Raw genomic sequence first — 15,504 nt, 5'->3', positions numbered from 1 at the left:
AGCATGGTCCACAAACCACTTGTGTTAGAAGTGTAAGGAGAGTGTCTATTTGCAGATCCCCAGGCCCCAACCCAGATTTATAAAATCAGAATCTCTGGGGACAGATCCCAGAAATAGGCATGTTAAATTCCTGCCCAGGTGACTCACACAAACTGGAGTTTGGAGACCAGTGGAGCCCATGGTCTCTGAAGTCTCTGCAGCTCTAATGCTTGATTTCCCGACCATTTCTGTCAGTGACGCGTAGAGTATCCAGCCAGGGCCTGCTGTTTGTCCACCCCAATAACAAGCCACTCGGGGAGGGCCCCACTAACGCTCCAGGAGACAGTCACCTAGAAATGAGCCGAGGTTGCTGGAGGAACGAAATGTGGAGCAGCCGAGCCACTGGGATTCCTCTCAGGCCGGCGGAGGTGGGCCGAGGGCAGGGGCCGGGGGTCACAGGGAAATCCTGCCCAGAGACACACCGAGTGCACGTCGTTTCCAGCAGAGGGATTTAACAGGTTTAAAGCAGTTTTCTGTGAATCTTTGTCAAGGGAGTGTATGTACAAACAAACAGGGAGGGGTTTTTTTTAGTAAAAAGTTAATCGGCTTAAAGTGTGCAACTAAATAAGCAAAGTGACCCCCAGAGAAAGGGCCCCGTGGAAAGAAAGTTCTAGGAAATACAATATGGCCTCTATGTTCTTTTGTAGTTTCATGCTATAAATATTCATGGGGTGGTGTTAATGGGGTCCACAGCTCTATGCAACCACAATAGTTTTTTTGTTTATTCTCAGGACCATGAACTTTGAAACCATGAACCTAAATTTCAGAACCCTGCATTCAGGCACATTTGCAGAGCAGGAGGGGAGAGGTGCAGGCTGGAGGAGGACTGGGGAGAGGAAACAGGGCGAGATGGGAATCATGCCTCCTGGATCTTTTGGTTGAGATGAAAGAGTCGGATCTGTTTAGTATGGGAGGCCTCCTGTCTCCAAGGTCTCCAGCTGCTCCAGCCTGGGGAAGTGGCCTTCACAGGGGAAAGAGAGCTTAGTTACGCAAGCATATGGCAGAGTGGAGTGGGGAGCTGGAATGATTTTAATTGGATCTAACAGATTTGTTTCATGTTTTACCTTGAAGACTTTAAAAACTAATTTGAATCATGGGACTTCTAAGGTGGAGAGAGTTTAAAAGTCACCTGAGCAATGTCCCTATTTTTCATATGAGGAAACTGAGGCCCAAGAAGGTTAAATTACTTGCTCAAAATATTGCACCAAGAGGCCATGTCTGCTGACTCTATACCAGTGTTCTTCCCTTTTAGCAGGAATGATAAATATGAACTAACCATGTACCCCCCTTACCCTTGTCCCCCAGGGTATATATCCCTAATGGATAATGGCCCTCCTGTCCACTGAACCTGGACACAGCCTTCAAATCCATCTCAACACAGTGCTCCAGAGCACCAGCACAAATGATAGAACTGGCAAATGAGTTGAGACCTATTTGCTATCTGTGCCTTACACCATGCTGACAACATCCATAATCCATTGCCCATTTGTTGCAGCTAAGGATATTTTATTCAAAACCACTTAAAGCCTAAACTTGGGTCCAAGAGTGCACACCAGAAACACAACAGGACCTGAGGAGCTATAGGTCAATCAGGACCTAGGAGAGCGCCAAGCACAGCTGGGTATGACATTGTGACTCAGCTCAAGAGAACCCCAACCCCGCCTTCCACCTTGGCTGGCATCATCCTATTTTACAGATGAGCCACGAGCATCTGGCTGGTGCCTGGGCTGGTGGCCATCTTGCTCAAGGCAGATACGCCCCCCGCCTTGACTCTTCATCTATATCACGATATGGTTGCACCAATACACTGCAGAACAGGCCACAGCGTGGCTTTCCAAGCAGCACTCCCTTGGCTTAAGAAATACCTATTCAGCTAATTTCCCAGAAAGAAAAGATTGCCCGCCCTATTAGCATGAGCAGTAGCCACACTTGCAAGCCTATTTAGTTAAGTTTTATAGCTCCAAATAGGTTTCCTCTCACGTGCCAACCCCACTCAACTGGTGATGTGTCTGTGAGCACTTCCTGGACCCACAGGCAAGAGCCACGATCAATTAGCCTTGTCTGCTACTGGCATGGAAGAGGAGTGGCATCAAAGGTGCCACACACTGGCCATTTACTAATGTATGTTGTAAAGACACTAAAAATGTTTTCATCCATGTAAATGAATATGTGTGGCAAGTCCCATGCTATGATTGAGGTTATTCTTTTTATACTTACTCTCCACCCTCTCTGGGCCCAGGAAGGCTGAGCCTGTGACCATCCTCCACTTCCCTCTGGCCTCTGGCTGCAGTCTACCCGAGGACTCTGGCGGATCAGAGGGAAGAGGAGAACGAGAGGCAGGCACTTCTTCCTGCTTCGGTGTGGGGTCTCCTGCGGCAGTCACATCCCTCCGCCACCGCCCTCCCGAGGGCTCCCGCTCCTGTGACACGGCTCCCTCCCTGTCCCTTCTGCCACAAGGGGAGCTTGCTAGTCTCTCTTTGTTCCCATAACCCTGCCTCTGTAAGTAGTCCCTTCCTTACAGTTTCTTCCTCTGAAACATCTGGGGTCAAGTCTGTTTCCTACTGGGACCCTGGCTCAAACAGCTGTTCTAAGAAAATCGGTCCGTAATTTTCATAGCTAAATAGAAAGATGGGCTTCTTTTTTTTTTTTTTTTTGTATTTTTGTTACAGATGTTTCTCCTTTTTAACCCCATTGACACCCTCCTCCCCATCCCCCCCGCCCTGTTCCCGGCTTTGCTGTCCATGTCCATTGGTTATGCGTACATGCACATAAGTTCTGGGGTTTCTCTCTTCCCTCCCCCCGCCACCCCCTCTTCTGAGGGTTGTCAGTCTGCACAGAAAGATGGGATTCTGACGGGTAAAGTGAACGGCTACTTTGGCCGAAGAGGACACTTTTCACTGCTCGATTCCAGAAGAACAAGACTCATTGCTCTCAACCTGCCGCATTCCCACAGCCTGAGCTCACACAGCCTCCACTCAGTCATGGACAGAAGGGTGCAGTTTAGGTCCTAAAAGCCAGAGGTGTCTTGGGCTCTAATTTTGCATCTTATATGTCTGATTCCAGGCCCAGGCACATCTCCCAAGCCCTAATCCCTCCACTGTGGAGTGACCTCTCCTAGAGCCACCGGGTACCAGTGCGACTCTGTGGGACGCATTCTGAAGACGGGCCACCGGAGACCCTAAGCACCGCAAAGGGTGGGAAGATACACCGAGTGGAGAGCAGAGGACACCTGGGATCCCGCTCAGCTGCTGCCCATGTGACCCTGGGTGAGGAACCGCCCCTCCCAGGCGCTCCGGGTTCTCACAGGGAACATAAAAACTTAAATAATCCCAAGGGCTTCTTCAAGCTTGAGCATTCTACAAGATTCTACTCTAAGCTATTACTTTGTGTAGCTGGTTTACGCTCAGTTCACGATAATGGGCCTATCACCATTTTGACTATGTTTCTTGGCAAAGATTCGGCAAGTTTAGCCCACGTGGCCGAGACTGCATACTATCTACCAGTGCCTTTTCTCCCTCTCCCATAGTAACAGGACCTCTGGGTCCAGTTCCAGGCCTTCCAGAAGAAAGACTTCCCAGACTCCCATCTAGCTGTCTGTGGCCATGTGCCTGAGTTCTGGCCCATTAGATGAAAGCAGGTGACAAGTGGCCTTTCCTGGGAAACTTCTCTTCACATAGCCTTTGCCCCTTTTATTTCCCATGCCTTCCATGTCTAGACTGTGTTTGTGATGGTCTGAATCCTGGTTACCAGCTTGGGCCCTGGGGACAAGGTCTCAGCCTGAAAGGAGAGCGGACCTTCTGGAGTGGAGCCGCCACATTCGCCCTTCCCGGCAGACGTCCGGGCTTTGAGGTGAGAAAGAAACTTCCAGCTTGCTGGAGCCAATGTTCCAGCTGGTGCCTCTCGGCTCGAAATCTACTCTCCTTAGCCATGCTTTGTGATGCTGGATCTGGATCTCCTTTGTCAGCGGCACACCAGGCTCTGTCAGCAGAGGGCACTAGAGGGAGGATACTGTGGGAGGAAGGGACTTCTTACTGGTTCTGGGGGTCTCCTCTTTCTCACTCCTAGGGTGTCTGCCAGCAGTGACCCATAGGTGCCCGCCCTTCAAAGTCTGCCAGTCCTCCGGTGGGAAGTTCCCGGACCAGCCTTTTCCTGCAGCATCTTGGCGACCTTCCCCGACCTCCACTGGGCCACAGCCACACCTTCTCCTGTGAAGTCAGAATTTCAGCCCAGTGAGGGGAGCGGGGAGGGAGGCCTCTGTCACGTTTATTCCTTCCCTAGTAGCTGCTCCCTACACCTGCTATTTCTGTTGTCTTCAGAGTTCTCCTACCTCCTTTAGCAGCCTGTCCCCTTTGCCAGTTAATAACCCTTTATATTAAAATTTCAAATTACTGGTGTGGTTTCAGTCTCCCAACTGGACTCTAATGGACACAGCCAATTAGCTTGGGTCCGTTACCAGCAATTGAACCTCAGCTTAACTGACACAGCCCTGCAATCATCTCGGTGGAAAAAGTGAATAGTGTGGTACTAAAGATTTCTGCTTTTTAAAAATCTCTCCACAATTCATTGGGCACAAAATGACAAACATGACAGGTAAGAAGTTGGAGCCCTTAATATTTAAGAGTCCCTACAAAAATGTTAAAAAATGAACGTCCAATTAAAAAACACAAGAGCACAAACAGAAGGGGGAGCACACAGCAGGAAATGAACATCAAAGGAAACACAAATGGTCAAAACATACTTTTAAAAGTTCAAAATCATTTGAGGAATTGATACAATTACAATACAAATACAGATTAAACAGATAGCAAAATATTTTTTTTCTTATTTAATCAGCAAAGACTTTTAAAACTAGAATACAAAATGATCATCTTAAGGGGAGTATAAAGAAACAAAAAATTTTGAAGGGCACTTTAAAAAGAAGAACCAGAAGCCCTAAAAGCATCTATACTTTTGACCCAGAAATTCTGCATGTAGGAAATTTTTCTAAAGAAATAATTCAAAATACACATCTAGCAACAAGGATGACTCCAGCATCATTGTTTATAAAAGCGAAAGAAAATGATTGGGGAAACAATCTACATGTCCGACAACAGGGGATTGATTAAATTAATTATAGTGCCTCTATTCAGTGGTGTACAAAACCATTAAAATTGATGTTATACAAGTACCTTTATCACATAAGCATCTTTACTGTCATAGAAAGAGGTTCATGGTACAAGCAGGTTCAAAGTGGTACATACAGCATTTTTAAAAATATAAACATGCATACAAAAATTGGGAAGAATGCACAACAAAAATGTTAACAATTACTTCTAGGCAATGGAATTACTAGAAATTTTTACTCTTGCTCTCTATATTTTCTGTTCTCAAGTGTATTTGTCTTAGCTGTGTAACTTAAAACAATTATTTTGCCCGGCCAGTGGATTGAGCATCATCCCATGGACTGAGAGGTCCTGGTTCGATTCCCCGTGAGAGCACATGCCCAGATGGAGGGCTCGATCCCCACTGCGGGGCATGCAGGGATCAGCTGATTGGTGTTTCTCTCTCACACTGATGTTTTCATCTCCCTCTGCTCAAAAACCATCAATAGCTCCCCATTTCTTAAGGGATATTTTGTTTTTTAATCATCACCCAAGGATATTTTTTTCCATTGATTTTTTTAGAGAGAGCGGAAGGGAGGGAAAGAGAGAGAGACATCAATGTGAAAGAAACACATCGAATGGCTGTCTCCCACAAGTGCCCTGACCAGGGTGGGGATCGAACCTACAACCTAGGTAGGTGCCCTCGATGAGGAATCGAACCTGAGACCCACACTGGCCAGGGTTTAAGGGACGCTGTAAATACGCACTGTTCTAAGCCTCTTTACTTCTCTGCAGAGTAAACCAAAGAAACCCTCCAGCTCCAGACATCACATGTAGTCCTGCTGCCTCACTTTGGCTCACACTGTGTCTTCCCCTGCACCCCACCTTCTCCACATCCCATCCATCCTTCCAGGACAAGCTCGGGGTTTACCAGCCTTCTCACCAGGAAGCCTTCTTGACTGTCTTACAGTGACTGCTACCATTTCTTTATCTGCATGTGATCTCATCTGCTCAGTTTTCCACTTGACAAATATTGGCTGAGCACCCACTGTGTGCCAGGCACTGTGCTGGTGACTGGGAAACCAAACAAGTCTAGTTTCTACCCCTTGGAGCTTGTTGTCTAATGTGGTGACAGAGGTTGAGCAAGTAATCACACCAGTGACTGTACCCAGTTATGTAAAAAATGCCATGCAGGGAGACCAAGGTGACGAGAGGTTTAAGAGAAGGGCCCTCATTGAAATCAGGGCCTGCGCAGCCTCGGGGGAAAGGACATGAAAGGCGAGTGCTAGAGGGTGAGCTGGAGCTGACCAGGTGGACAGTCCGGAGGCCCTTCCAGCAGGCAGCGGCTGTGGGAGGTGGAGCATGGCAGGGAAGGGGAGGAGGCTGGAGGAAGGGGAGGGGCAGGGTCTGCTTCTGCCCCCATCCCAAGTGCAATAGGAAGTCATTAATGGGTCCTAAGTGGAATGGATTTTGCCAACATGATCAGATGTACATCTCCAAAAGATCACTCTGCCGGCAACATGGAAAACAGACTGCAGGAGGCAAGAGGGGCCGGGCACTGCTGCAGGAACACACATAAGCGCTGGTGGAGGCTTGGACCAAACACTGGCAGTGAAGACAGAAGTGGATGGACTCAAATTTGGTAGAATGGGCAGGATTTGGGTTGGATGGTGTGAGAGGGGAAGGGAGAGGCAGGTGTGCAGCATGGTACTTGGGTTTCTGTCCTAAGCACCCGGGTTGACTCTGGTATCACCTGGTAGCTGCCACCATGCAGCCCAGCCCTCAGTGAGCCGTGCAGACTCAGCCCAGGGGAAGGGCAGGGAAAACCAGTGCCAGTTCAGCAGGAAGGAGAACTGACGGAGGGACACGAAGGAAAGTCAGGGAGGAAGGCAGCCTGCTCCTGTGGGAAACTGGCTCACATGGGACTCACATCAATTCAAGGCCAGTAACCCAGGTGGGAGGAAGGGGAGGCAGCTCGTGCAAATTGCAGGATGGGCTGGGAGATAAGTGGCCCAGCTGGTGGAGCAGGCGGACTTGGGGTGAACGTCAACACTCAAGGGCTGGGGCAAGCGAGCTTGAGAGTATCTATTGGTAATTGACAGAAGTAGTTAGAGGATGGTGTGATCACAGACAGGTCTGGAACCAATCAGCACGAAAGCTCGGTTCCTGTTGCTACGTTTGCATCCAGGCAGAACTGTGTTGTGAGCAGGCTAAGAGGATACCATGAGAAACCTGCTTCTGTGCATTTGGTTCACCTGTCATGCTCTCCCTGCTTCATGGATGAGAGCAATCGAGCGGTGGAGCAATAAATTACCACTTGCCACAAGCTAGGGATCCCAAGAGACTCTCTGTAGCCCTGAGAAGGAGAGATAAGCACACACAGGCCCCTGAGAGAGTGTCACTTACAGGGACATTCTTAAACGGGGAATACTAATAGGAGTAATAATAACAACACTAGCAAGGAGGAGAAGAAAGAATTAATGGCTGCTTGCTAAACACTTCGTGTTCACTGCTCCCATCCGCCCTCAAACAAACCTATTAGATGGGTTTAAATATCATTCCCATATTCCAGATGAGGACACTCAGGCACAGAGGTTTAGAAGCTTAGTCAAAACCACACAGGTGGTGAGGGCAGACAGGCTACACGCCACCGGCTGCCTGATGCCTCCAGCTGGGCAGCAAGCAGGGCGCGTGGGCTGTGTGGCGGGAGCCAGGAGAAGGGGAGCGGTTCCAGGGACAGAGAGGCCTCGTACTCAGAGGGGAGAACAGAGTGTGAGGAGCCTGTCCCACCACTTACAAGTCCAGTGTCCTGTGTGGGTCCCAGCCCAGCCTCTCCCCTGTGCAAGCACACCGACCACGTCCTGCCATGCCCACCTCCTGGCTGAGAGACCAGTGGAGGGGACAGGAAAAGAGCGTAGTAAACCATCAGATGTCACCCAGAGCTCTAAGGCAGTGTTCTCAACCTTCCTAGTGCCACGACCCTTTAATACAGTTCCTCATGTTGTGGTCACCCCCAACCATAAAATTATTTTTGTTGCTACTTCATAACTGTAATTTTGCTACTGTTATGTCTTAGGTGACCCCTGTGAAAGGGTCGTTCGACCCCCAAAGGGGTCACGACCCACAGGTTGAGAACCGCTGCTCTAAGGCAAGGTTGCAACCATTGGGTGCCACCATCAAATGTGAAGTGAGCCCCAGTCCGGGTCACACCTCAGCGTCTGGAACCTGAGGCTGGAGGAGAGGGGAGTGGCTGGGCGAAGCCGTTGGCTGAACGGGGGCTCAGGACACCATTCACACATCTCCAAATACAGCAAGTCCTCCCTTAACATTCTTGGTACGTTCTTGGAACTGTGGCGAAACGCCATATAACGAAACCAATTTTACCACAGGCTGATTGATGTAAACAAGAGTTAAGTTCCTACGGCATCTCATCAACATCATACAACAAAATGACGTTGAATGAAACGACATTACTCAAGGACCTTCCGCAGTCAGGGGCTGGCTTCTCAGGTGGGGCCCAGACACCTGGTTGGCTTGCAGGACGTGGAACCTGCCACCCCAGCTTAACCTCAATATAGCCAGCGGGATTCATGGCCGATGCAGAGACCTTGGATTTTAGACCAAGGTCTCTGGATATAGAGGAGCTCTCTGCATTGACATCACTGGGAAACATAAAACTCTGAAAATATCACAGAGCTTCAGTTGTTCAGATACTTGGTTTCCTGTCCCTTAGAAACTTTGCTGGATTAGTGTGAGATGATAATGGTAAAAACAATATTATTTACTGACTTTCTGCCATATTCCAGGCTCTATTCTAAGTGTTTTGTCTATATTCGCTCATTTATACTCATAATGATGCTCTGTGGTAGATGTTCGTAGACATTTCATAGACGAGGAAACTGAAACGCAGACAGCTTAGGCAGGCCCACAGCCATGAAGTGGCAGGGCCAGGGTGTGAACCTGGGCAGGCGGCCTGCAGGTCCGCCCGGTGACACCTGGGCCCTCCCACGGGGTGGAAAGTGGGGCTGTGCATGTGATTCAGTGTAATCTGCACCCTTTTTGCACATGACAGGTTCCTCAGGGGCCACAAAATTATAGCAGTATTTCACATTCATCGAGTGCTCAGCATAGAACAAGCCTGCGAAACAGGAGTTTCTATTAACCGCATTATCTAAACCAGGAAGCTGAGGCTCTAGGATGAAGGATTGCTCAACCTCTAACTAAGCTAGTAAGTGACAGCCAAGAAGGAAAACCTAAGTCGGCCTGATTCCAAAGCCTGGGTCCAAAACAAACGGGCAGGGAAGAGCCAGGAGCTCAAACAGCATGGCCCAGGACGGTGAGTTCCATGAAAGTGGCAGGTCCAGAACTGACCACAGGAGGCGCTAAAAGAGACAACCTGCGTCATGACCTGTCTACATTCAGCTGCCATCAGGAGCATTTTCCTGCTAAAGATGCCACACCCTGAGCTAGAAGCTCCCAGGGACAGGGCTGAGGTCTGGGTGGCACTTAGATCCCCAGCACATCCAAAGAGCCGACACATCTGGGGCTGCTGTGAATGGCTCTGTGGTACAGCTACTGCCCATCCCTCCTCTCCTGTCACTGTGCTGGACAGAGGGTTAAAGGACACTCTCCCAACACACAGGACAGGGTGTGAAACACTGGTTGCTGCACAACTGGGCCGGAGAAGGAAGGAAAAACGAGTTCCACTGGTGTCATCGTGGGGACCGACCTTGGATGATACCACTGGGGACTTTTCTGTCGGCAGAACTTGAGCTCTGTCTACACAAGTGGCACTGGGGGTCAAAGGAGCATCATGTCAGGTAGGTCTTGGCAGGAAGCTCAGGTTCTCTGTATGCAAGTGGAACCTTCAGGCTGCTTGTCTACCCCCAGGACTATGTCAAAGGTCTTGGGGTGTTGCTCTGGCTATCACTCAGCCCCCAATCTCTTCCTGGTCCCCCCTCTCCCAGATACTACCCGCCCCAATGTGAGTCTTGGCCAGAGCTGCGACCTCTAGGTTCTGTGTGTTTCCTCCCACAACACTGCCCTGGCCCGTTTTCATCTTTACTTACTTTTTAAAAATCTTTATTGAGCTATAACTCACATACCATAAAATTCAACCTTCACTTACTTTTGAGACCCTGTTTACCAATAATTATCAGGTCTGACTTCAAGTAACCCTGAATTAAAGTAACCCTAAGTAACTACACTACATGAAATTAATTGTTCATTTATTACAAAAATGTAAATTCCTGTACGGCATTTCAACAAGAGTTCAAGAAGTACGTGTGAGCACCTGCTGCTCTGTGTTCTCCTCATGGATATATCAATCACTGAACACTTGCCTTGTGCCTATGCTAAGCACTTGGCCAACACTATATTCATTTAACCCATATAGCAACTCTGAAGAGTGAAATATTAGTCCTTTTCAAGTGAGGGAACTGATGCTCAGAGAGGTTAAGTAAGTTACTCAAGGTCCCAAAGCCTTGCATAGGTGGTAGATTTTGAATCCAGGTCTGTCAGGTGTCAAAGCCTGTGCCCTTAACCACCTCGTGCCTTGCCCCAGTGCACTTCGGGGGGGGGGGGGGGAATACTGGAGACAGGTGGACCAGATAGTGCTCCTGCCTGGAGAAGTGGGGAAGACACACATTTTGTATCAATACAACCCTGAAACATGTTGACACCACTGAATCAGCATCTGCCCATCAGCAAGAACACCTTGACAAGTAGGAATGAGAATAAACTTGTAAAAATGCCAGTCACCCTCACCTGGGTGTGGCCCACAGGGATGGGAGAGGAGAGGTGCCAGGGAGATGGGAACAGGCTGTGCCAGGGAGACAGGCTTCTGAGAAGCACCATGGAAGCCTCATATCTGTGCTTAAGAATCCAGGACACCTGCGCCTGCCATGGAGGATGAAAACTCCTGGGGAGCACGCCCAGGAACAGACGCCCCAGCTCCACCTGAGCACGCCCAGGAACAGACGCCCCAGCTCCACCTGAGCACGCCCAGGAACAGACGCCCCAGCTCCACCTGAGCACGCAGGTGGGCTGCAGCCCACTAGGCCAGGGCTGCTTTACTTTCCAGGCTGACAAAGTGCTTAGAGCTTCCTGCAGCCATGGACCCATATAGACCCCAAATCATCCTTCTCTGATTCAGCAAATGTTGAGCAGGGCCCACAATGTGCCAGGCACCGCTCTAGGCACTGGGCTTAGAGCAACGGCCAGAGCAGACAAGAGCCCCTGACCTCAGAGTTCGACATTCCATCCTCACATCAGTGATGTGAGGGTTTCCGGCAAGATCTTCCCCGGAGAACGCTGTCCTAGAGGGCTCCGGGTGACCACCCAAAGAAGGAGGCTTTGCAGAGGCCTGGTGGGGACAAGACCCCATTAACTAAGCAGCTGCCTCAATTCCACCTGCTTCATTGAACTTCCTCCTTTTCTGTCTCACTCTCCCTGCTTCTTGGGATCAGCTCCCAAACTACCTACACAAGTCCTTGCTCTCTGAGAGATCCAGCTGCTACTAGCCTCGTGTCTGCCCTACAAGGCAAGCAGTTTTGTTCCCATCCTCATTTTGCAGATGAGGCTGAGACATGCAGCGGTAAAGTGATTTGCTCAAGGCCACACAGACAGTAAGAGGGATAAGAACGTGGACTTTCTGGCTCTGAATCCAGCTAAAAAGTTATGGATGAGGGCAAGCAGGCCGGAGAAGCCCTCGGAAGCCTTGCAAAGGCTGCTCTCAGAGGCGGCTGGGAAGATGCCTTGTAATGTAAAGTTCAGTGAACCCTTGGCCACACTGTTAGTATCAGAGCTATGAGCCACCTGTTGAGACCATGCCCAGGAAGCCCCAGGTACCTTAGCAGTCCTGGGCCAGGAAGACTTCACAGATTCACTCTTACTCTATAATCATCTGATTTTAAAACCATACCCTTGCCCTGGCCGGTTTGGCTCAGGGGTTAGAGTGTCGGCCTATGGTCCAGAGAGACCCGGGTTCGGTTCCCGCTAAGGGCATGTACCTTGCAGTTTGTCCCCAGCCCTAGTTGGGTCGTACAGGTGGCAGCCACTCGATGTGTCCCTTTGACGTCGATGTTTCTCACTCTCTCTCCCTCCCACTCTATCTGAACAAAATATGGAAAAATGTCCTCGGGTGAGGATAAAAAATAAAATAAAATAAAATAAAATAAAATAAAATAAAATAAAATAAAACCATACCCTTGTACAGCATCATATAGTACCTAGTAATAAATTCGAATTTTGCAGTTTAAAACTTGCTTCAAAAGTCAGCATGAAGATGTTCTTTCAACAAGTTTCCTGGAAATCACCTAACTATAGGTCAGGCACTGTTTTAACCACTTTAATCTATTAGGAATCAGCCTCACTTATAAATGAGGAAACTAAAGCACGGAGAAATTAAGTGGCTTGCCCAAGGTCACACCGCTTGTAAATGGCAGAGTAAATAGTAAAATTTGTAAATGGTGAAACTGTAAAGGTAAACACTTGCCAGTTTGGTCAGCCTCTGAAAACTGAGATAGACGCAAAGGTCACAGGACTAAGTAGGAAGGAAGCAGGGGCACAACTCAAATGTACAAGGTATGAAGCAGGCAGAGGGCGAGATGGCAGATGTGGACCAAGAGAACCAGGACCTGTCAGGGTCCAGCATCTTCACCACATGGCTGAGTAACCGAGGCCCAGACAGAAGACTCATCCAAGGTAACACAACCCCTAAGAGCCCAGGAACAGATCAAGCCTCCTTTTTACGCTCTGCAGTATAATGGAGACTCCAATTGAGAGGGGGCAGGTGGGAAGTGTTTTAGATTGAAAGCCCTGAGGCAGGTCCTCTGCAGAGGGCTCTGGCTAGAGGAGTCAGGGAGTTAAGATTTGACTGGGATATAAATACGTAACCAGGAAATGTAGTGTTCCCCTGAGCTGAGAGGCAAGTCCTTTCATTGAGACCTCAGTGCACTGGTGAACTGCTTGTTGTCCTTCCAGAAGGCTGTTCCCTAGATGAGGGAATTTCCAGAACCACAGGCAGTTTGAGATGTGACCTCCTCCCTAGGTCTCCCTTGCTGTCGCCCTCTTCTGGCTACTATTAGCATCAGCAAAGCTCAAGGAGAGGCCAAGGGGTTGGGAGGATGGAGGATGGAGGATGGCTGTGGAGGATGCATGTAGTTTACAGAACCACACTCCCAAGATCCTCTCCTTTTCAGCCCTACCCCTCCATCCCATCCTGTCTGTGGAGAGTCACAAAGCACGCATGCCCTCATTATCCAGCATTTTGTCCAAAATTACTGGCGAAAAATTAGGCTCCAACAAGCAAACAATCCACCTCAGGGTTATTCCTCAAGGCTGAGACCAGGAACTGGAAGCTTTCACAGATAGACCTAAGCCTTTTTCACCTGGGTTTGCAACACCCAGCATCACAGAGGTGTTCAATACATTTCTCAATAAATTGATCACTTCCTCAGTCCAGCCCCCAGCTCACATTCAGTACAGTCAAATATCGGACAGGTGCAGGTGATGATGGTTGATCCACCCTCTTTAGCCCCCATCCCTTTGTAGTAGTCTCGCTGTCCCTCTTCTTAAGTCAAGACCACCATTCCTACAGTGCTCCAGAGACCCCTCTCCCTGGCTATGAGCTAAGTCCCGTGGTGAACTGAGATACCTCAGTTAGGGCATGCTACTGGTTGATATTCTCTCAAATTAACCAGGAACCAACTCTTCTGCCCACCTTCCCCACTCAGAAGCCCCAGAAGGTACAGCAATAGGTGGGTATTCTGTAGGAATCTTCCCACACCATAAGACCAAGCCCCTCAAGCCTGGTTTGATCTTCAACCTTCCGAAGATTCTCAGGTCTCGCCCTGGCCGGTTTGGCTCAGCGGTTAGAGCATTGGCCTGCGGTCCGGAGGAGAAGATTCTCAGGTCTCACCACAGCCTAGGTCCTCCCACTTCCTAGTAACCTGATCTTTCCCAGATTTCACCCAATTCTGACCAGCCTGACACTCAGCCCAGACCACAACGTCTGCAGTAGCAATCCAAATAATTACAGGGCCATCATCATCATTCCATTTGAAGAGAATTTCCCCATAAATCACCTGAGTCCTCCTATAATTACTGTCTCCAGGTTAGAGATGAAAGAAACGAGTCTACTAGAAGTCTCCAGGCAGCGAGGAATTGGGCCACTGGCTCATGGCATTCCCAACACCTGGGAGAGGCACTCCGCGGATGGGGGCTCATTTCTACAGGCCACCAAGTGAAAAGGCCAGACCATGCCTAGAGGCAAACACCCCTATCCAGGGCCTCTGAGACCATCCTCTACTGGGAGCCTGAATACCCTTCTGTCCCAGCTGGGAACTGCCTCAGACCCATAGGTTCTCTTGGGAACAAGTGCTTGGGCCCTCCTGGGGCTGATGTCTTAACTATTCTGGTTCGGAAGCCGCTTCCCTGAGGACACACGAGCCCGCTGGTGGCTCTTGGGAAACGGGAGCTGCAGCGCCCGAGCCGTGATTTGCGCCAGAAAGATCCGCGCGTCCCGGGGCGCCGCTTCCTGGCGGGATTACGGCACCTGCCGGCTTCCATCTCCGCCCGCCTCGGGCGACCCCCAGGCCGGACAAGGCTAAGGGGTCACTGGGAAGCGTGCGGCAACTTGAGTCATGCACATCCTCCCTCGGCTACCCCGTGCCTTTCGCCTGCTGTGAAGCTTTTCGTTTTCTGAAAATTCTCTTCCCAAGAGTAACCACAAGATGCTGGGAAACTTTGCGCGAAACTTACAAACGCCGTGAAATTGAGCCAGCGACTGCATCTGAGCCTGGGAACGCCGCGCCCAGCCCCGCCGCTCCGCTGCAGCCCAGCGCGTCCGCCGGTGGCCCGTGCTGACCACCTGGCCGTCAGGCGGCCCGGCGCCCGCCCCAGACCTGAGCGCCCTCTCGGCCTCGGCACCCTCCCCGATTCGCTTCGGAAACACTCCCGCGGCCGCCACCCGAGCGCGCCGCAAGCCAGGAGCCCGGACGTCCCAGCCCGAGCAGCATTCAGCCCTTCCTCTGGGGCATTGTTTTCCCGGGGAGCCCGGGGACCTCGCGGGAGGGGAGGGGAGGGGAGGGGAGACCCGCCCCACAGACGGCAGCGCAGGCTAGCCCACCACCTCATTTGCATTTCAAAGGCAAACTTCTGCCGGACTTCCCCGGCGGCAGCGGCGGCGGCGGCGGCACCTACCGGCTTTGCACGGGTCGTGGTAATGCTCCAGCTGCTGCTCCGCGCCCTCCTCGCCTTCCAGCGCCGAGTAGTCCGAGGCGGCGTCCGAGCGCTCCCCGAGGCCCTCGGCGTCGCGGGGCAGCGGCAGCAGCAGCAGCAGCAGCAGTGGCCCAAGGGCTCCGAGAGCAGTCGCCCGGGGCAT

The 15,504-nt window shown here is 50.5% G+C and overlaps 1 protein-coding gene across 1 annotated transcript in view; it reads right to left on the bottom strand.

Moving 5' to 3' along the window:
- Window positions 1-15,504, bottom strand: part of TLL2 (tolloid like 2) — a 114,937-nt gene extending 99,433 nt beyond the window's left edge. Inside the window, exon 1 of the mRNA XM_036265529.1 lies at window positions 15,324-15,504. Within this exon, the coding sequence (XP_036121422.1) occupies window positions 15,324-15,504 (181 nt within the window). The remainder of the gene's footprint in view (window positions 1-15,323) is intronic.

Source organism: Molossus molossus, unplaced genomic scaffold (genome assembly GCF_014108415.1).
Source record: "Molossus molossus isolate mMolMol1 unplaced genomic scaffold, mMolMol1.p scaffold_m16_p_17, whole genome shotgun sequence".
NCBI classification, from domain to species: Eukaryota; Metazoa; Chordata; class Mammalia; order Chiroptera; family Molossidae; genus Molossus; species Molossus molossus.
Note: the sequence above shows the minus strand (reverse complement) of the source record. Positions and strands in the feature narration are given on the sequence as shown.